Source organism: Mya arenaria, chromosome 8 (genome assembly GCF_026914265.1).
Source record: "Mya arenaria isolate MELC-2E11 chromosome 8, ASM2691426v1".
Taxonomy (NCBI): Eukaryota; Metazoa; Mollusca; class Bivalvia; order Myida; family Myidae; genus Mya; species Mya arenaria.
Window position 1 is genome coordinate 65,269,324 of NC_069129.1, and position 23,386 is coordinate 65,292,709.

Sequence of the window (23,386 nt, forward strand, 5' to 3'; positions counted from 1 at the left end):
CGTTGCGCGGCACGTTTTATGTTTGCAATTAAACACAGAGAAAACTCTCTATATCGAAGTCGTTGCGCGGCACGTTTTATGTTTGCAATTAAACACAGAAAAAACTCTCTATATCGAAGTCGTTGCGCGGCACGTTTTATGTTTGTAATTAAACACAGAAAAAACTCTATATCGAAGTCGTTGCGCGGCACGTTTTATGTTTGTAATTTAACACAGAGAAAACTCTCTATATCGAAGTCGTTGCGCGGCACGTTTTATGTTTGTAATTTAACACAGAGAAAACTCTCTATATCGAAGTCGCTGCGCGGCACGTTTTATGTTTGCAATTAAACACAGAGAAAACTCTCTATTTCGAAGTCGTTGCGCGGCACGTTTTATGTTTGCAATTAAACACAGAGAAAACTCTCTATATCGAAGTCGTTGCGCGGCACGTTTTATGTTTGTAATTAAACACAGAGAAAACTCTCTATGTCGAAGTCGTTGCGCGGCACGTTTTATGTTTGTAATTTAACACAGTAAAAACTCTCTATGTCGAAGTCGTTGCGCGGCACGTTTTATGTTTGTAATTTAACACAGTAAAAACTCTCTATGTCGAAGTTGTTGGGGGCTCGGGAAATACATCGATATTGGGAACTTTCGATATAACCGAAATATAAAATATCTATACCTTAACAGAAAACATTCTACATAACCAGAACAGCGAGATAATCGAGTTCGACATAGCGAGTTTCGACTGTACAATCAGTCAGCATCTAAAGCGAAGGCTATACCAACAATTTAGTTTGTATAAACTCTTTTAGTGGTCTTGTTCAACGTTAATTCAATTATTTCTCCTGCATGTTATGAGAAGCATGTCAACAGAAGCCGATTGCATAAATCTGGTTTAACTTCTCTTTTGAGTCCAAGTTTGCCAAAATGTTAATTGATTGGTCAAAATTTATCCAGTATTTATCACTTACCATTATCATTGAAATGTGCCAACTCGACTTCAGAACAATTGGCTGCTGGAAAGATACATAACCACTACTGTCCCGGCATTATACCGTCATTCTTCACGGAATGACATAACATGAGCGCCCAACAGCGAACGCCAACTATCGTCTGTTTTTCTTATATTTTCGGTCAAACAACAGACCTAACTCAACAATTATTATTAAAGCTAGAGTTCTGGGCCTTGTACATGTGCATATCATTTCTGGAAACATGAGGATCAAGTTTCATTTGAATACATTGAATGTTTTTGTTACTGTATTCAATAAGCATATCAGATTGATCTTAATCTATGAATCAAAATCGGAGTTATTTCAATGGGCATTAAATCTTATAGTCCAATCAAACCAGCCAGAAATTACCTTTATCTTTGAGTTAAATCTAAGACGTTTATTGAATAATGCCCCAGGTCAAATGTCACAAAAATACAAGACCAGCTAAAATAAGATGAAGACACTACTGCTTTAAACACAGAAGGGTCTTGGTCCAACAATGTTATGAATTATATTAGGATTGTGCTCATCCCTGTTAGAACTATGGCCAAGGTGTAATAATCAATTGTGGTATCAGTTTAATAAAAACAGGATGTTTTATTTATTTGAAACCATGTATAACAATATCATAGGGCACTGTTCTTAATTTAATAGCTATCTGTAACAATATATATCAACTAGTCATGGTGTTCAACATGTATAAGTCAAGAAAGATGTCATTTGGTATTGGGCTTAATCTTAATACAAAAGAATACTTACAACAGACATGAAAATGTTGCATAATTTATTTAAAATATGAATATAAGGCTCCTCAACCTTTCTTCCTTGCCCTAGATTAACCAAATCTACAACACGCAGACCAGTGATCCCAGATTAGGAAAGGTAAAACTGAGCTGGAAATAATTTTATGTGGTTATTAATATAAAACTGAATTAAAAGCTTAAGCACTAGACAAGAAAGCATTTTAAAGTCACACTCAATACATACACATGTAAACAAACATAAATTTTGAGTGATAAACCTTTACTTCTTCTTAAATAATGCATTTATGGAAAATACTTATTTCTGATAACAATATTTAACCGTGTATTTAATAGCTGAAACGCAAACATATTATATGATTGGTGAGTGCTAAAAGATTTTCTGTGATCTACTTTCATCTCATAAGTTAGAATTACCGTGTTTCATTCAAATTAAAAATGGTATCCTTTATAAGAACCATTGTTATTCATCCTTTTTGACATATTAAAACCATTGTATAAATTGTGGTGAATCTTATTTGGGAGTAATAATGCATCAATAAAATTTGTAAGACATGTGTATATGTTATCTTGATTATAACAATGCAATACAATAAATTATTAAAAACAAAAATATTGGTGGAAGCAATGGCTGCTCCCCATAAGCCCATTTTCTAGGAAAAGGCAGAAAATGTTTTATAATGTGCTGGTAGAATGTAAATGGTTGTAGCATCATTATACACAAGTACACAAAAAACTATCACATGGAAAGATGGGGGCAGATTTAAGAATAAGATTTTAAATTAAATTTCAAAAAATGAATTTAAAAAGCAGCAACTTAAATTTACAAAACCCAAGATGTAGACCCAGCCAACTCCGATTTTATAAGTTGTCAGATAAGGGGAGGTTCAGGAGATATAACTAAAAAATGCAAGGCAGGATTATGGTTCTTGGGTAATGCACTTACTCTCATTTTCATCTATCTACACTCTAAGTTTCATTTTAATCCCATTTAGTATTTTCCAACATATGGACCGAACAAGAAATAATTTTTGAGAAAAAAAATCAGGAAAAGGGGAGATAACTTAAAAACATGCAATCCACTCATTGCCAACTATCTATATACCAAGTTTTATTTAAATCCCATCAATAGCTCTGGACAGGACTGTGCAAGCACCAAATATGAAAAATGGTTAATAGCAGATAAATAAATTTACTAAATAAATGCATGATATGATTATGGTTTCCATGCACTGCACTTCCTCTCATTACCATATATCTACATACCTAGTTTTATTTCAATGCCATCAGTAGCATTGAAGTTTTGGCTAAGACAAGCACCAATTATGAAAAAAATGGTTAAGGGGAGATAACTGAATAAATATGCATGTAAGGATTATGGTTCTTGTGCACTATGCTTCCTCTCATTGCCATTTATCTATATCCCAAGTTTTGTTTCAATCCTATCAGTAGTTTTTAAGTTATTCTTTGACAAGGGTGTGACAGACAGATGGACAACTATATGCGGCCGTTTGGGGAGCATGCAGCTCGGTGAACAGCCGGCGAAGGTTGACACTGATGCGGCAGATATATGCTCTCCCTATGGGGAACATCATCACAAAATACATGGAAAAGCTTGTATCTTGTAACTTCCCACAATCAAGCAAAAGTAATTAATATAAACTAACTAAACTTCATGTATGAAACTACTTGTAAATCTGGTTAAATACTGGTTAGACAAGTTGAGAAAACATATTTATATTTTCAAATAGTATATTAATATCAAGAAGACTAGAGATCAGTTGCCAATTGTATAAAACTGGATAAGTTATGCACAGTTTATCTTTTGGCTAGTTTGCACATACAAGCATAGTGATTGGTCCTCAGTAATCATTTGATAAATATTGACCAATCAATAAATAATTTGGCCAAATTTAACCAAATCAAAGAAATAACCAGTTTTATACACTTGGCTGCAGGTTAGCAAATTAAACAAAAAAGGGACCAAGTCAAGAAAGTTTCATGTACTTAGCAACAGTATGAACATGTCATTTTACAGAATGATTCCCATCATGAAACACGATATTACTTCACTCTAGGTTTGGGATAAACTATTTCTTGTAATTATACAATGTTGGATAAATGGAGAAACAATAATAAATTAGCTACAATAACAACATACATGTACATCTGACACAGCAAGAAAATAACACAAACAAAGAACTTTAAATATGCACCAATAACACTTGCCATGTTTATACAAACTGTCAAAAATAATTGCAAATATCAACACTTGAATACAACTAACAGAAAAGTTGTATCATAAAATGTTTGTTTTATTCAAGCTACTTCTGGTTAGTATATAAAAAATGCTTAAGAATATTTTCATATCATAATTAGTGGAAGATATACATTCTTTACATCAATGCCTTGTCAACGTTTGTTTTAAGGTGTTTTTCTTTGCTGAATTTAGAACAATATTAGGACACAAAATTAATGTTAAGTCGATTGAATACTATGCATATTTTATTTGGTGACAGTAGTTGCCATAATGTAAAAGAAATGTTCGCTCTATCATTCATCTGTGTGCTTTAAACATTCACTGCCACGCTGTATTCCAGAAAAATTGTCCATCCAAGTCATCCCACGATAAATGCACACCCGCACATTTACTTCCTGTTCGCCTTGAAGAAGTTGATGAGTCCGTTGGTGGAAGAGTCGTGAGAGGTGACGGGATCAGAGCCTCGCAACTCTGGCTGGATCACCTTTGCCAGCTGTTTACCCAGCTCAACACTGGAATGAAAATTAATCACTAGATACAGAATTTTCTGTTCCATTTTAACAATGGGGGTACATTGTAGACAAATTGGAGGTCATGGTAATTATATGGGTACCAATAGATGGTTTACACTCAATGGAGGTCTATTTTGAGAGTCCAAGAGATGCACAGTAAGTTAAAAATGGGACTCCCAAGTCCCATCGTCAGATACTCCACCTCCACTACTACACCATGCTTCAATGTGTATCGTTGGCAATTTAGCTACGAAAATCTCTTAATCATGAAAAATTAATGATTCAATTGGTTCCACAAGGTACCAGATGCTTTCCCGTAGAAAAATGTACAAGCGAAAGCCTGAATTGAACCCGGTCTGCCTATTCAGTACAAGAAGTTTTGTCAACAGTCAAGACAACAAGGCCATGGAGGCTACTGACACTACAGCGTTATTGAGGAATATTATTTTATAACATGCAAATTTACTGGCATAGTTAATCAACTAGAGCATTACGGAAACAGCTGAAGATGGACACAAAACTTATTATCAAGTATTTTCTGCACTAAAATCATTCAGTGAGATTGGGCCTACAGAACAGATGTAGCATGCATTTCTTACTATTCCACTCACTAACGTTAGGTTTGAGTGAAGAGGAGTGCAATGTTCAGAAGCTGTGCCATGTGAAACCAACTTGAATTTATGATGCCATTAACTAAAACAGGAAGACTAACTTACCCCCATTGGTCATAGGAGTTGATATCCCAGATGACTCCCTGTACAAATATCTTGTGTTCATACATCGCTGAAATACATTCTCGATAGTTGTACATTGTATATACTTTCATTAAAAGTCTCTTATGCTTTGAACTAAGAATATAATATTTCATGTAATTAGTTCAGTAGAAAGACTTAAGCAACAAAACTGTTTTAATTTGCAAATGGCCATTACTTGTGAATGAGGAGGATTTAGTGTGAGATAAATGAATAATTTGTTTTTCAAAATAACAGAAATAGTACAAGAAACATGAATTATATATTAACAAGGGAAGCAACTCTACCTATAAGGGATCCTAATGTAAATGGAGTCACTTTTTGTACAACTATAGAGTTACTGGGCCTGTTGCCTTGGAATACCTGAAAAAAATAATCAACAAGAATTCACAGAGAGGCCATCTGAACAACAATGATTGTATTGAAGAATGAATAAAAAATATAAAAATAATCTTGGTTGTAGTTCGAAATGATTTGATATAAGTTGTGATGTTAGGTTATTTGCCAATATTTACACCCCAACTTCCATTCCTCCAATGAATGGCCTTTTGGGAGTTGCGAATATTTTCTGATGAATGCAACATCTTCGCATAATGATATGTTCAGATTGTGAATCATCGCACAATAATATAAATAGCGTACTATAATTTGTATTGTTTCCGCAGAACATGCAATGTTTTAATCAACATGTTGAAAAGAGTTATTATTTTATTAGTTAAATGTATTGATGTCATTAACATTTCAATTTTACATTAAAAAATGTTTTTATTTTGGGACTATTTTTGTCCAGTAGGGTCATTCTATTTACTGCATGGGAAAGAAAGAATTAATGTTAGTTTTTAAGAAATTATTAAAGTAGTTTATTAGCAACTCTGGAAATAAATAATGAACCATTGGTGTACATGTAAATATAAAAAAAGAATTGCGTGATTGATTTCATTATTGGGGATATAAATGCAGTTATACTGGTTCAAGTATGCATTGGAGTCCTTCGGATATTTTGTTTTAAGCTTATTGTTTATGATGACCTGATATCTATGATTGTGTAACAATATCAACTTTAAGCTTTGATAAATTATAATTTTCAACTAAAAGTAGTCTGTAGAAGGATAAACCACTAAACGAAGGCAGCAATATGTAAATCAAAGAGGGATGCCAACTTCATGTGCCCGAATAGCCTGCTTATTGTCAGGATACATTTTCTAGCAGAAAGACAAAAAAAATACCAAAAGAATAACCACCAAAAAACACAATAAAATAATGTAGATTGAAGCCTACTTTATGTGGCAGTATGGCCTTTATGTCATCTGGTGACATTTTAGCAGCCTCAAGTTCTGCCCGGGCCACGTCTTCTGACTTGCCCTTCATCAGGGCCTCCGTCTGAGCCAGGAAGTTTGCAAGCAGGATCTACAACAGACAAAACAAATAGTTAAAGCAAATAAAATGAATAACATTCTTGACACGAGAAAAAGATTTAAATAGTAACAACAGTAATATTTCTTATGGCACAGCAAAATTCGTCTTTTTTATTTGTTTTAGCTTTTATTATGCAGTTATTCATCAACAATAAAAGTATTACACGTGCATCTTTATTTAATGCATCTTTAGGCCATTTTAAGTCTAATGCGCTGTGCAACTGACCTCATGGTGCAGGCCTCCCTGGATGGGGTTGTGGGTCTCTACAGGGACCAGGAAGTCACAGGGAACCAGTCGAGTTCCTGTAAAACATAGATACTAGTTTAACCAGTTGAGTACCTGAAAAACATAGATACTAGTTTAACCAGTCGTGTACCTGTAAAACACAGATACTAGTTTAACCAGTCGTGTACCTGTAAAACACAGATACGAGTTTAATCAGTCGAGTTCCTGAAAAACATAGATACTAGTTTAACCAGTCGAGAACCCATAAAACATAGATACTAGTTTAACCAGTCGAGAACCTATAAAACATAGATACTAGTTTAATCAGTCGAGAACCTATAAAACATAGATACTAGTTTAACCAGTCGAGAACCTATAAAACATAGATACTAGTTTAACCAGTCAAGTTCCTGAAAAAAACACAGATACTATTCTTTTCATGATGTGTTAAAAATTCATCATTAGTTCTGATTTGGATCAACCATTCGATATTATCTGCATCTAATTGATACTGTATTACCTAGAGCTAAGCAAGGTGTAGGAATAAAAAAAAGATTATGATTATCAACTTTCAAGACTGCCATATCATATCAGCCCTACCCTGGTGGATAAGCTGGTAGAAAGCGTGTTGTCCGTTGGTTCCTGGCTCGCCCCACACGATGGGCCCAGTCTTGTAGTTGACTGTCTGGCCACTCCGTGTAACGTATTTCCCGTTACTCTCCATGTCTCCCTGCTGGAAGTATGCTGCAAACCGGTGCAGGTACTGTAAGGAAGGGGTTTGTTAAAAGGGAGAAATATGGTAGAAGAGTAACAGAAATTTAAAACCCTAGGTTTATTGTTTATTCTTATCTTTTCTTCTTTTTTTTTAAAAGATTGAATGATACAACTTCAGATAATGAGAACCATTTTGGTCAGAAATACAGTTGAACACCATTAATCCAAAATCAAAGGGACCCAAAAAATTATTTCAGAATAGCGATTTTTCGGATTAACAATTTTCAGAAAATGACAGTGTTCGCGAATTATAGTTGACAAGAAATACTAAGCCGTGAAGATTGCAATATCGGTTACACGTTTCCAATTCCATACATTCGGTTTGAGTGATATTTCGTATTCAAAAATACTAGTTGATTTATTTTTAGACAAATAATTTGTTATTATACTTCTTTATAAAATCAATATAAAACATTTAAAACAAAATGACAGCACATGAATGCATTCAGAACATAGTCAAGAATTGTCCGGTAGAGGGTCAATTGAGCAATGGGGCAATCAAATCTGATGAGATAGACATTTTCGAATGATATTCAGGTTGTGTTAACCAGCAATTATATACACTCTTCATCACCCAAATTAAACGCTCATTTTCTAACATCGATGTTTGTAACATACGCGTGCTCAATGTCATTCTTTAACAAGCGCTAATTGTGCTCCATTGTCACCTCAAGCCGATGCCCGAGTGCATTCCAAGTATGGTGTGAAAAATATGACATGATGGAGTTTGTAATAAGTATTGATAATTAGGTGTGAAATACCAAAATTTTTACTTCTGAATAGCGATTATTTCGGACTAGCGATTTCGGATAAAAGATTAAATTTTTTAAACAAAATAGGAGTAAAATCGGGACCGAAAAATAATTTTGAAATAGCGATAATTTCGGATAAACGGTGTTCCGAATAGAGGTGTTCAACTGTATATCTTGTTTAAACTGTCATATTGCCAAAAAATGGACCAGTCACATGCTGTCAATCAATCAATCAATCCAATCAATAAGTCACTTATCCAAGAATAGGATTGTATTTTGTAAATAAGTAAAGCCCTTTGGTAGCATTATCCGATGTGTTAACTAACAAATGTCCACCAATTGATCTCAACATGAAACAAGGATTTCTTTGGTGACTGGTCAAAAAACAAACAATTTACAACACATATATAGACAATGAGCATATTGTAATAACACATATACATCTTGAAGTAAACATTTTTTAGAAATCCGGAATTCAACTTGAAACTAAACATAAGAGTGTAATATCACTGTTACTATTCCTCACTGTTCGGGCTCAAAATGTAGAGAGTTTCTTTGTCAGTATTTTGTAACAGTCCTTTAAGTCTTAAACTACTTACTAAATAATGCATTTATGGAAAATATTCATTACTGATAACAAGATTGCAACAGTGTATTTAATAGCTGAAAACCAAAAAAATATTAAATGATTGGTGAATGCTAAAAGATTTACTGTGATCTACAATAATCTCATAAGGTAGAAATACTGCGTTTTCTTCATATTTCTTTCAAATTAAACTTGGAATCCTTCATAAGAACCATTGTTTTCGACATTTATTCATCCTTTCTGGTATATTTAAACAATTGAATGAATTGTGGTAAATCATTTGGGAGTAATAGTGCATCTTCAAGGCCAAAGCATAAATAAAGAGAAAGACAGAATGGCTGCATATATGAGACATGAATATATCTCACCTGGTCGTACGGCAGGAGGCAGTGGGTTTCAGCCCCATAGAAGTTGCTGTACCAGATGCCCAGCACCGCCAGGATCACAGGTAACTGAAATACAGCATCAGATTGAAGGAGTTATTGATTTCCCATGGACTTATCAATATCATTTACACTTTAAAGCTGGCTTCTAACTCATGATTTTATCAAAGCATAGTTAAGATTTACAAAGAAGTTTTGAATTTGTTAGAACTGATGATACAAGATGTTTTGTTAATGGTTTATGATATAAAGGCACATTGAATGTTTTTTGTATGAACTTACATGTACATGTAAGTTAGAATATCATCACCAACAAAGATTATCCTATACAGACACTGTTTAAGTTACTCAGAGATACTGAAATGGCCTTACATTTTGTTCCAGGGGAGCTGTGACGAAGTGCTGATCCATGAAATGGCCTCCCGCCAGCAGCTGCTCAAAGTTGTCCATGCCTGCTCAACACAACAACTTCTTTCACTCAAATTCTTAAAGTGACACTCTTATTCAAAATCAATACATACACAACTATAACAAACATCAATTTTGACTGATAAACCATTAACTACTTACTAAATAATGCATTTATGGAAACTATTAACTACTTATAAGAATATTGTAACCGTGTATTTAATAGCAAAAAGCCCAAAAATATTAAATGATTGGTGAATGCTAAAAGATTTACTGTGGTCTACTATAGTCTCATATCAGGTAGAAATACCGTGTTTTATCCTCATCTCTTTCAGATTAAACTCGCTATCGTTCATAAGAACCATTGTTTTCGACATTTCTGCATCCTTATTGGAATATTAAAACAATATTATTAATTATGGTAATTCTTATTGCGGAGTAAGAGTGCATCTTTAATTAAACTAAATTGACATACACTTTTATTGATTTTTATTAGGGATGCAAATGGATATTCGAATATTCGATCGAACGTTTGGTATTCCAATGTCAAAATCGGTATTCAAATATTTGATGTTTTTGGTTTGATATTGTTTTAAACTTTTTGCCTACAACTGTGTTGTATATACAACTGTATCGGCTTGTCTTGTTTTTACAACAATCCTTTTAAATGCCAGAGGCGTGAACGTGATGACACTATACATGCCTCATATGTTAATTAGGGACATTTCGTTGGTACTATAAACAGTACCCGTATTTTTACGAAAATTGGCAATTAGACAGTGACATCAAACAAGATTTAATTTCTTTCCGTAAATTTTAATGACCATACCAATAAAGGATTAACGAAATCAGCCACGTAAGTTGTGTCATGGCTGCCACTTAAGCTGTGCAATATTGCACAAAACGCCGTTATGTTATGAATGTCATGTGCTATTTATGTGCTCTTTACTATTCTTCATGTTTCAATATAAAGTCCGTGCTTGGAAATGTAACTGTATGGAAAAGCGTTTTAGGACATTGTTGTACAATAGATGAGTAAAATATTCAGGGTTATTTTCGTTTTATGATTTAACTAATTCCCGAGTAGGTTTGGTTTTCCATAGTTATATTTAGTAGAGATCAATCCCAGAACGAGGATGCTCGTCCTTCAAAACGACCATCCGTTGATGCATCAAGATGTTTTTGTTTGTTTAAAATCTATTGATCTTTTTTGTTTGATTTTTTTTTTTTGTGAATGGTGAATTTCAGAGTCTAATTTTCGGGAAAATCAGGGTTTTGTCGCGTGTACCGGTTATTACAAAGGCCCTGGCTATTACTGTTGCGAATAATAACAGAAGTTTACTACATTTCTTAAATATACATTTTGGTTATCGAATAATCGATCGAACGAATTACCGAATATTCGAATATCAATTTTGCCATTGGTTTGCATCCCTAATTTTTATCAATGTTTTGTACATCCATTTTTACTTTTACAAACAAACATGTACATTATATACCGGTAGGTTGAGTGTAGGTTTATGAGTAATTTTCTACTTTCTTTGGTTACAATTTTACTCACCGATGAAAAGGGCGACGGAGAGACCGATAGCAGACCACAAGGAGTATCGGCCCCCGACCCACTGAAATATAAGTACTGGTGTATGAAAATACAAAATCTTTGTTATAAATCTTAATCTTGTTTTAATATTCATTCATTGAATTTAAGATGTATAAGTTCTGTCTGATGTTAGAATAATACAGTCGAAAATCGTTATGTCCTACTCTGTTATCTCGATGTTATGGTTATGTCGAATTATTTTCGAATGTGTTGTATTTCAGTTACATAAAATTTTCGTTATCTCGTAGTATTTCCGGGAGGTCCCAACGACTTCGAAATAGCGTGTTATGACAGTACCTGGATTCTAAATTCTATTTCACATTGTCTTCTAAAAAATTCAATATGGCAGAATTTATATAATCTTTACATTGTTACTTTAATAATGATTCTTGAAACTTAAAGGTGTCATTTTGTATTTTGAATACTGCAACTTACTTAATGGTACATGATCAAAGATATAACCAGATGAGTATTTATCATGAAAGACCTTTTGGGAAATTCCATAGAACATTTGATTGTCCAGGCAGCGCAGTGGTTAGTGCACTTGCTTCTCACCAAGGGGCCCTGGGTTCCATTCCCAGTTTTTCTCTCGGTACCCCTCAACACAAGACCACACTCTTGCGTAGCATCACACCAACAAGAGTGATTAATATCATGTTGTTATAATTTGTTTCACAATTATTGTAAAGAAATAATACTAAACATAGAACATTGCTTCTTAGGAAAGATACTTACATCCCAAAACTCAAACATGTTTTCTTCCTTTATTCCAAATTCCTTACATTTGGGCTGAAATGGAATAAATAAGTCCATGCAGAAAATGAAACATACTATAGCAGCTGTAATATAAGTACGTATAATTAGTATGACAAACCACAACAAGGAACAATGGGTCACGACTTATAATTATTTTTGACAATGTCAGTGTTTAGCATCATGTCAAATACACTTAACACTGTTAAAAAGAAAAAGAGTCAAACAACGTCACTGCCATTCTTTCAACAGTCAGACCAATATGATGCTATAATTCCCACATCAAATTTACAATTAGACATTAAAATTATTTCTGCCAGTTAGGAGTCCACTTTTGAACAAGGTTGAACAATTGTCCATCTATTCAATAAAAAAAGTACATTCAGAATCATCTTTAGCAATGATCAAGTTTTACACAAAGAATAATATATTCAACAATATAAAGTGTAACAAGGTTAACATTACAGAAGTTACAAAACTCCTCTTTTAAACATCATCATCATGGGTTTATGAAGGATACATCAAATACTTACACCATTTGTAGAGAGGGCCACAAAGTGTTTTGCAACTGCACTAGCCTGGAGTAGATAACAGAAAGCATTTAAGGCCTCTGACCCACGAATAAGCTAGTTCTGGAGGGCGGCCATTTATTGGTTTCAAGTCTTGCATCAATGGACAGGACTGTGGTTGCTTGATTACTTATATAGAAATAAATGATGAAAACTGCATTATACATTACATTCTGTATAGTTGCTACATACATGTAGGTGACATATGAAGCCTTATACTAAGGTGACATTATAAATAAGAGTTTGAGGGATATGTATACATGGAATGACATACATACATCTCCTTTGGCAGCCTCCAGCAGCCAGGCTTTGGCAGAGTTGGCGTTGGTTATCGTCTCCTGGGTCGTGAAGGTCTGCAAGGAATATCAAAAGAGTCACTTTAAAACATCTTCATCTTAATGTATTATTCCAGGAACCTCTTATTTTTATTGTCTGTTATCATTCTTGTCATCATATAGCACAAAAGTATTGAGGAACTTTTCATTCATACTGAAAAATATTATTAAAATAGTAAATGTTCTTTGATAAAATGATCATACAACAAAATGATGGAAAAAGAAAATGTATCACAAGTAATAAATACCCCTCCCCCTATCCTCATGTACCTTTGAAGCGATGATGAAGAGTGTGGTCTCTGGGTTAAGATTAAGGAGAGTTTTGGCCATGTGTGTGCCGTCAATGTTGGAGACAAAGTGGACGTTGGGGCCGCACTGGTATGGCTGCAAGGCCTCTGTCACCATCACCGGACCCTGGGGAAACATTCACATACATTTATTGTAGGATAAAACATGAAAGTATCTTATGGTACAGAAATGTATTATCAAACAAATTATCTTTGATGATTTTGATGCACCCACAAATATACTTATCATGGTAGAACACCCGGCAGTTTTCATAAAGCAAATAAAGTAAAATTACAATCACTACAAAAACAGTTATTTCGTGGTCAAGTTACAAGTGGGGCCAAAAATAAGTCTTCATGGGCCTTCACTTACACAATCTATCACCAAATTCTTTATTTTATTGGTAAAAAAATGTTGCTTGAGTTTCTTAATTGTATTTTTTTTTATTGAAACTAAATTATATTCTGCATTATACACCTACATGTCATAAGTTGATAACAGCATGTAGTTGCATGTGGTAAATAAGGAATATTATGTTAGCCAGTTGATCTGTGGGGTTGTTACTTGCATAATGTCCAAATCAAGATGAGCCTGATGGTGGAGTGTGATGCAAGCAATAAGAACTGATATACTCTAACAGATTAATTGACTATCATAGTATTTCTTCTTTTTTCATACCTTTCAAGTATTTTTAGAATCAAAATTATAATAGTTTTCTTTACAAAAGCATTTAAAGCTGACAAAAAACATCCTATTTTGTTCGCATAGTAATGTGGAATTGATCTTATATGTGATACGAAATCAATACCCAGTGTGTAATACAGATTTTCGTTCCAGTTTCAATATGTTATGCTTAAATCATACAAAATTTTAGACGGAAATGTTACAGGTATGAAATAAGTTGATAAACCAGTTCATACCAGATCAGATCCTCCGATACCGATGTTTACGACGTTGCATATCTTCTTGCCAGTGAATCCCTTCCAGGTTCCTGATTGGACTGCAGAACAGAATTCTCGCATGTGCTGTAGGACCTGGTTCACATCTGGCATCACCTGCATGGGTAATCAAACAGCAGGGTCAGAGCTTGACATTTGTCACTGTCAACACAAACTGCACAGTCAGTGTTTTATGTATGCCCCTGTCAGGGCTAAGTCGGTGCTTTACCTATGTCCCTGTCAGGGCTGAGTCAGTGCTTTACCTATGTCCCTGTCACGGCTCAACATTTGTCACTGTCAACACAAACTGCACAGTCAGTGTTTTATGTATGCCCCTGTCAGGGCTGAGTCGATGCTTTACCTATGTCCCTGTCTCGGCTCAACATTTTTCACTGTAAACACAAACTGCACAATCAGTGTTTTATGTACCGTATTTTCTCGACTATAAGACGGGGAAATTGGGTCCCGATTTTTACCCCCAAAGTAGGGGACCCGTCTTATAAGCGAGTCGATAAAATATTAAAAAAAGATTCAAGTCAAAATCAGTTAAATTTTACATTGGGTATTCGTCTATCCAGTCTATCGTCTGCTGATATAAGTATGGGGCAATTAAGTAAACAACAACACGAAATCTCTTCACCGCGCGTGCTCTGACGTCACACAGTGTACCGTTATATCTACATTTTTTCTCATGGCGCGTGTCAGTATAATTAGTATGACAGATATATCAAATCAATAAATTGGAATTCAATATTTAAATTGCCCTGCTCTTTTCTGGAGTTAAAGGCCAATAACAGATTTCTATGCTTAAAGGGATTTGCTCATGTTTTGGCACCAATTTTTTTTTTCGGGAATGCATCTGAAAACACTTTATTGAAAACATTGATAGCACCACATGATAATGTCAGTCAACCAATCATACTACAGCCTTTTGTTGAATAGTCTTACAGACATATTACAAAATTGTGGATTTCAAATAGAATATTTGAGCATATTTCAACATTTGTTGAAGGGTTCCAGTCGTCAGTATCTTAAGTTTTAACATTCCTAATGCACGGATGTGAAATAGTGGCTCGAGCTCTTTTAGGAGCTTTATATTAAAATAGAGCCAATGACACTTCCAAGCTAGAGCAAAAGAGGGGACATCATTTCAAAAAATAAGTATGACTCTTAATTTACCTAATATCATAATTATGACGGCTTATTTGAGATATTGAGGAATGCAGTGATATATACATATGTTTTATTTCCTCACATATTTTGGTTATTTTGTAAACATACTGTTAATTGAGAAAGAAGCTTACATTTAAGATATCACAGTATTATCCAGTGCTTTTTATTCAGGAATGAAAAGACTATGAAATACTGCAGTAGTGGCCACATTCTAACATATTCAAAATCAATTGTTTCATTTTTTCAATAGTAAACAATAAGCTTTAGACCTGCCATGCTAAAGCTTGATACAATAATTGAATAAGGTTTAGGAAAAAATAATAATTCCTATTTGGAGTTCATGACAGTCTCATTGACACATGCATTGAATCAATATGGGATGTAAATGAACATGCATGTTTATAGCATGGTTTGCTTGAGTCACAAAAAACATTGTGTATACATGTATATCTTTATAATTTCAAAACCCTACTATCTTTCACTTATTTCACCACTCAGGCGGAAAACAGGACCCAGGTAAAGGTATACTATTACAATCATCAACATCTGAACCAGGATACGAAAAATCTACATCCTGTTTCAGTATTTCAAATAACAATTTAAACAGCCAAATTATCATCATGAAAATCAAGCAAATTTTACCTTTGTCATATTATGGGAGTTAAGCAGTTCATGCATCGACATCGGCTTGTAAAGAGACATTTCCACCAAACCCAAAAAATTCTTATATTGGTTTCACTCTTAACAAGTAGTTGAGCAGCCCATATTAAGTCAAAACTAGTTTTATGTCAATGAGCAAAGTTCTGATAAAACCACAATAGAGCAAGTTATCTAAACAAGTGTCCTTACATCCTTTCCATCAACAAGTATTGGAGTGCTGGATCGGTTCCGGAGGGCGATGTGGAGCACGGACCGACCTTCTGTAAAGTTTATCTTCTCTCCAGTGAACATGGCTGACCTCATCTCCTCAACCTTTCGTTCTCGACACTGCAGCGGAATGTAGTGTCATGTTTAACAAGCGCGAAAAACTAAAAGGAGCATGTCGCTCAACAAATAATGAACCCAGAAGTATGGGTCTAGCTGTACATGTGCATATTGTGCCCAGCAACATTCGTACCAAGTTTCAATTGAATATCTTAAATTGTTTCTGAGTTATGGCCAAGGTAAAAATTTCATGTCAAAAACTGCCGCCGCCAGTCAAGGCAAACCCAACACTACCACAATACCTCACCTGAAAACAGGAGAGCTAAAAATATTAGTTTTGCTAATATAATCATTAAGATTATGTGTTTGAACACGAATTATCATTACAAAGTTAAACTGAAGCTAAGGCTAACTGAGGCACTAGTCAATAAAAGTAAGAGAGCAGTACAACAATTTTAAGAGAGTTTATTCAAATCTTTTAGTATCACTTAAAAATCTTTCAGGTTTACAATGGTGATGATTCTGGTATTAACAGAATGATAGAACATAATTGCATACACATGTAACAGAAAGGATACTTACTAATTCAAAGAGAAGTTTCATAACATCTTCATTGATGAGATTTTTGGAATAATCCAGGAGCAACTTCCCATCTGGGCCTTCTACTTTTACACTGGAAGTTGAAGAAAACAATGTTAAGGCCTATGTCAATGAATATCTGACCCATTCCAAACGCCAAATTAGTAGATTTTTTCCCTATTTGAAATAAAAATTCAAAATGAGATGAAATTGCTGTCACAAGAAGCCTTCATGGTTTCTCGACTGTACTTGCAGGCGTTGAGTTTTAGCATGGAACAATTCACACAGATTGTTTTTTAATAAACAATTTATCAGCACTTTTGGTTGACATTTCTGATTCACTAATTTTACAGAGAAATGTTGCCTTCAATGATGATTTTGTTGGCAAATTTTATTCCCAATTTCATGACTCAAAATATCTCAATTTTTGCAGGTACTTCATCCCAAAATTGACAAAATAAAGGCCTGGACTTAATTGTGAAATTGGTAAATTTTACAAGACAGCTTTTTTGTTTAGGTTTTTTCCCCAGAATTGATAAAAAAAAGCCCTGCACTATTATGGCCAAATTTAACTATGACCAATGGATTCTTGTGCCACAACTGAACTTTTTATAATGTAAACTATCTACTAAACTATAATATAATAAACTAATAAATCCTATTTCTTCAGAGGCAGACAGTGATAGCAAAAAACAAAAAATGCCAGAAATATAATTTTAGGTGATTTTGAACTAAAATTTTGGGACCGCTCACCATTGACATATTTTAAATATAAAACAATTATACTTTGCGACATCTTTCACTTTGTTTCATCTCGTTTACAAATCTACTTTCACTTTGGATCATCCATTTTCTTTTGCAGTAAATTTAATCATCTAGATTTTCATTGGTTGAGATTTTGATTGGCTGTTTTGTCACGATAATTAAATTGCTTGGGGAAAATAATTACGCAATGATTTCATTCGATCATTTTTGTGACAGTCAGTTGACTTTAAAGTGATTTCAATTTAACCCGCCCACCCAATATTCTGCATTATTAATCAACTAATACGTATTTGACATGATACGGGGACAATGGCAGTACCAATACCAGACAACTGACACCAATTTATGCGAAAAATCGGCCAATATCAACCAATCTCTGCCAATATGAGTTTCTGCCGCTTTGATTGGCTACTCGCCAAATATAGATTTTGAGAAATGGACCATTTTTATTTTTTTGTCGAAACTCGCCTAATATGAGAAATATGCTGGAAATTATTTTTAAAGGTAGCCATTTTGTTTTCCCTTTTGCGACTGTTTTGAAAATTTTGTGATTTGCTTAAACCTATGTGAAATTACGAGTCTATTAAATACTTCAACCACTTTGTACAGATTGATATCACAGTTGTATTTAACAGTTGTCGGTGGATTTTACGAGAATTATCTTTTTAAAAACCGCCTGCCGAGAAAAGGTGAAAATTTTGAACTTTTGCGTACGTTTTACGAAATAAAGACGAAAAGACATGCTTCCTTAGACTGTACAGTGCTTTATTCATAATTATGTGCAATGCACTTAAAGGATGCATGTCAAAATCAGCAAAGTCAAGTATGGAAAAGCAGAAACCATGAATGAATAAGGGATAAATACATGTAGGCTTCAAAGGTAAGTTATCAGAATGTTGTTTTTTTTACCAAAATGTTGTACCATACATAATTGTTAATTAATAAAATACTTATTAATTATTTTATGAGGAGTTATCTCTGTCACAACGTCTAGTTACTCAAGAGGTTGTCTCCTCAAGGGTCTGTGTGGGAGTCTTCGAACACTAATGCTTATTCAAGGAAGTCCTTGTACACTGTTTCTCAAGTTTTATTCACAAGCTGGATAACCAACATTAATTACAACATACAATGGATAGTCCACAGATATTACTTAAAAATGGTTCTCTTAGGAGGTCCTAACCATACGGCTGTCAACTCTAGACTGATAAAAGCATGTAACAAATTTAACAAGAAAGCTTTGGAACAAACATGGAATACCAAAGAGCATATTATTGTAACAACATATTTTAAGACGTTCCCTTAAGGTATGTATAAAGGCAATACGTGTCAATTGATAAACAATCATTCTTTGAATTTTGAAGGGATTACAGGAAGATAAAGCAGGAAGGATTTAATAATAGAACAAAGGTAGTTAAGATCAAATGAAGCCAAATATGAACCTACAAGATTATTACAAACTGTTATAAATTATTCAACAAACATCTTTATAAAAGCAGTCAGGAAACAGATTGTTAAATAATCAATAATAAAATTTACATGTTGTATTTTAACAACATGTCCAAAAGTAAACACTATTTTGTAAATCAGTTTTTAAGAGGGTTCTGGCAAAGTTAGATCATAAAAATTAGTTGATTTCATATTGGCTGAGTTATTCGTCCTCGGTCAGCAGGATTTGCTTTTGCCCATCAGGCTCAGGCAAATACAGCTAACTTCAGACAAATAACTGGGCCAATATGAAATCAACTAATTAATAACATTATATTATAAAAGGCATTTAATTGTATGTGTTGAATAAGAATTAATGTTTGTTGTGCATGGAAGTATTGTGATTGTACTTCAGATAATTGTGTTAATGTTGTAACAGTTGTCTTTATGTTTGTATTAACGATTTATTTTGTAAGTAATGTGGTTTTGTGTGCATAAGGGGCATCACATTTATTATGTTAAAGATATGTACAAAATGTGTAGTTAGATTAAAGTGTCTTTATTCAATATCAATACTTACACATGTATAATAAACATACATTTTTAGTTATAACTAATGCAATTATGAAAAATATAAATTACTGATTACAGATTGCAACTGTGCATTCAATAGCTGAAAACATAAAATATATTAAATGATTGGTGAGTGCTAAAAAAATTATTGTCAACTACTATTGTTTCATATTAAAGATAGAAATGCTGTGTTTTCTGCACCATTCTTTCAAAAGAAAAACAGTATCCTTCATAAAAACCATTGTTTTCGACATTTATTCATCCTTTTGGTATATTAAAACAATGGTATTAATTGTGGAATATCTTTTTTTGGGAGTAAGAGTGCATCTTTAAGTATATAATGTCTTATGGTTCACATTAAAAATAATATAACTATTTTCATCTTCATGTCAAGTAAAGATCTGTGAATATTTTTTTTTATTCAGTCCGGCTTGGTGACCACAAACCAAACACACATGCGCCCAGGCTGGGAATCGCAACCGGGTCACCTAGGTGAGAAGCGAGTGCACTAACCACTGCGCTAACCGGACAACCAACGTTAGGATTTTAGATGAACCAAAGCTGAAAATAATGTTTATATTCTACTGTTTCCTAGTAATACTTGTATAATAAGTTGCCATTGTTTTAGTAAACAAATAAAGAAAATTATTAACCAAGGGGTGACGCCGACGCCGACGCTTGGGTGAGTAGTATAGCTCTCCTTATTCTTCGAATAGTCGAGCTAAAAATCTAGCGGCGTTATATCTTCTTGTGTTGCTTTCTTTAATAAGCAATATTGGGTCAACGTTGCTTCGTTTAATGTAAAAAGGTCGACTAACTTCAAATGTTCCATTAGTGTTGACAAATTCCAGACAAAGACTAAACTTAGTATATTATATGATAGAATATTTTTTTTATAAAATAATATGCATTTACTTTTCAGATGAATAATGAGGCGAATCCCTTTGTTTGCATAAATTGCGAGAAGTCGTTTCGAACCAATGCTAATCTTCAAAAGCATATTTGACGTGAAAAAAGCAGGGGTGTGACTGTCTTGAATGTGGGATGTCTTTCTTGGAAAAGTCAAACCTGAAGGCACATTTGGATATGCACAAGGGGGAGTCCAGCCTTAAATGTCCAGAGTGTGAAAAAGTGTTGAGGCACTGGAGCAGCCTTTCCAGGCATGAGAAAATTCATAAAAACAACATGGATTAATTACAATAACGCATTATTTTATGATTGATTTTTTTCAATTAAGTTTAATACTAATTTTCCCGTGGTAAAATGGTTATAACATATTGTATTTTCTAACAATATTTTATTTTTGAAAAGTAATCTCCATGTACATAACCAGGAAGGCATTTTCAGAACTGTTTTAGTAAATTGTTGCCTTTGTTTTAGGCCATGGGTTTTTAGCTCGTTTATTCAAAGACTAAGGAGAACTATCCTTCATGGTTAAGGTATTGCATGTACATGTAAGCACCTTTAAGTCATTATCTCAGCAAATACATGTATTGCACTGAAACTTTAGTTATGTGTTCTGAACTATACAACCTACTTAATTAATCAAGCGAAACAACTCTATCTTGCATATAATGCAAATTACTGCCCTTTATTATTCGACATAAAAATTCTGCTTAAGGTTTTGCATAGAAGAACCAATAGGTTACGATCTCTGCAACTACTTGATGTATTGTATTGAGACTTTATACAATGGTACTCAACGATCAAGCATGCTTAAATAATTAAATAATAACTGTATTTTGCATATAATGCAAATTATGGATTGTACCCAGATATAAGTCAACATATCAGCAAAAACACCATCAATGAATTATTCCCGCACTAATCCTGTCTAATGAGCAAAGTGTAAATCAAGAAGCCAGCCATGCGTTCAGTAAACATGTTTGCATCGAATGTTAGCTTCCCTGCTTGCAGTGTATGGGCTGCCGTGCAACTGGGATACAAAACCTTTATGTACACTACGGGCACCTGAAAGGCTGCGGTTCACAGTTTAACAACAATCGGAACAACTCGGAGATGGCCGAGTTGTAACGATTGTATTTACGAGGTCTATCTCAAGGTTTGTCAGAGATGGCAGATTGTTACGATTGGCATAATTTTTGTCTGTGTCAATCAAGTTTTGTTTTATTTGAAAGGTAAATCCTGTGTTTTAATGCATTTAAAGCTTGTTTTGTGCAAAATATCTTTGCATTTACATGGTAACATGTGAATATAAACCTTTATTATCTATTTCAAACATAAACTACATCTCTATATACAATTTCCAATACTTTAAAAAAAAAACCTGTTTTTGCATAAACCTGTTTAGACGTTAAGGATTAGAAGAATCCTGTGAAACATGTCTACTATTTTAGACTAGGATATGGGTATGATATCTATCATCAGATTCAGTTGCATTCTATAAAATTAACATTCACAGTTTCATATTTAAGCGGATTTGACTCAGTATGAGAAACATTTCTTTTTCTACATTTATGTGAATTATTATAATGAGATTTAATCAAGCTTTTTAACATTGTGAAGTAAGTATTTACGTTAGTATTTTTGGTGCAATTTACTGCCTTCTAAAGGCTGTTTCCCCTTGCGAAAAATTGTCAATTTTTCCCAAAATTTTATATCTTTTTCCCAATTCGATAAATGTGCATCACGTTAATGAATAAAGAAGCACTGAATTTCTTGAAAATATAACAAAATCTTTACAATACTTGCTCTTTTACAGTATAAAGTATGCATACAAAAGTTCATACATGTATATTTGCCACCTAGTCATTCTAAAATGCCGTCCAGCCTGGACTAACCATCATTAAAAAAAAAAGCCTGGACGGCATTTTAGAATGACTAATTTGCCACCATATTAGCTATTTTAGCTGATTTTGTATTTTGTCCAGCGACATTTTTTTTTCACAATTCGAAAGGCACAAAAATAAGTCCAAAAAAATCACTGAGCACATCTATTGTTTTAGACTAAGTATTTATGATGCTATCCATTTTTTATTTAAGAAGTGTTTTTCCTTACCTGAACTTGTCAAATCTTGAGGGGTCCGATTTAAACAACTCTAGCATATTGATCGATTTGCCATCTTTATTGAAATAATTCTGAAGATTATTCCAAGCTTTTTCAGACGTTAAACCTGGTCTTACGAACGAAGCCATGGTGCAAGTTGAATAAATAAATTTTAAATTGCAAGCCGACAGTAACCTTCGTTAATGGCCTTCACCTTTTCAGTTGCGAGCTTGGTTGAATGATCAAAAGTTAAACCGGTTTCATACTGTAACGTGTAAAGCATGCTCAACCTCTGAAGGGGTCCAGTGGTCTTTATATACAGTAAATTCTCAAACCACACAGAGCCCGGGCTTTGCTTATTTGCATATTACCAACCAAGTAAACATACGTACAGTGAACGTACTACCCGTTTATGAAATTTTATGGAAAAACATAAAATCATTTATAAACTTGAACAATAACCTATTAGTTGTGTGTCACCTTTTTAACCGTTAGGGTATTTTCTTAGCATTGTTTATTATCTTTAACCAATCATTTGACTAGATTTTATCACGTGACACGCCTAAGCCAATGACATTGTTTCTTGGCCATTCTCAGATATTTTTCGGCGTGGGTGATTTCCTCGCCAAACTTATTAAATTTTTG

At 33.8% G+C, this 23,386-nt stretch overlaps 1 protein-coding gene across 1 annotated transcript; it reads right to left on the minus strand.

Annotated features, from left to right (window-relative positions):
- Nucleotides 1–1,617: 1,617 nt before the first annotated feature.
- On the minus strand, nt 1,618–22,980 carry LOC128243229 (glucose-6-phosphate isomerase-like). The gene is made up of 17 exons (XM_052960846.1): nt 22,754–22,980; nt 16,975–17,065; nt 16,318–16,455; nt 14,278–14,412; nt 13,340–13,483; nt 13,013–13,087; nt 12,699–12,743; nt 12,148–12,201; nt 11,374–11,434; nt 9,777–9,856; nt 9,390–9,473; nt 7,510–7,672; nt 6,910–6,986; nt 6,547–6,675; nt 5,556–5,631; nt 5,233–5,299; nt 1,618–4,516 (listed from the first exon to the last, which is right to left on the minus strand). The coding sequence occupies exons 1-17, from the start codon at nt 22,888–22,890 to the stop codon at nt 4,393–4,395; spliced, it is 1,680 nt and encodes a 559-aa protein (XP_052816806.1). The 5' UTR covers nt 22,891–22,980; the 3' UTR covers nt 1,618–4,392.
- Between the last annotated feature and the right edge of the window lie 406 nt (nt 22,981–23,386).

Bases quoted from the DNA above. Each gene is read 5' to 3' on its own strand.
- LOC128243229 (XM_052960846.1), bottom strand. From the start codon at position 22,890: ATGGCTTCGTTCGTAAGACCAGGTTTAACGTCTGAAAAAGCTTGGAAT. The intron at 13,088-13,339 runs GTACATGAGGAT...TATTCCTTGCAG, and splicing joins TCTTCATCATCGCTTCAAAG to ACCTTCACGACCCAGGAGAC. The intron at 11,435-12,147 runs GTAAGTATCTTT...CTTATATTTCAG, and splicing joins ACATGTTTGAGTTTTGGGAT to TGGGTCGGGGGCCGATACTC.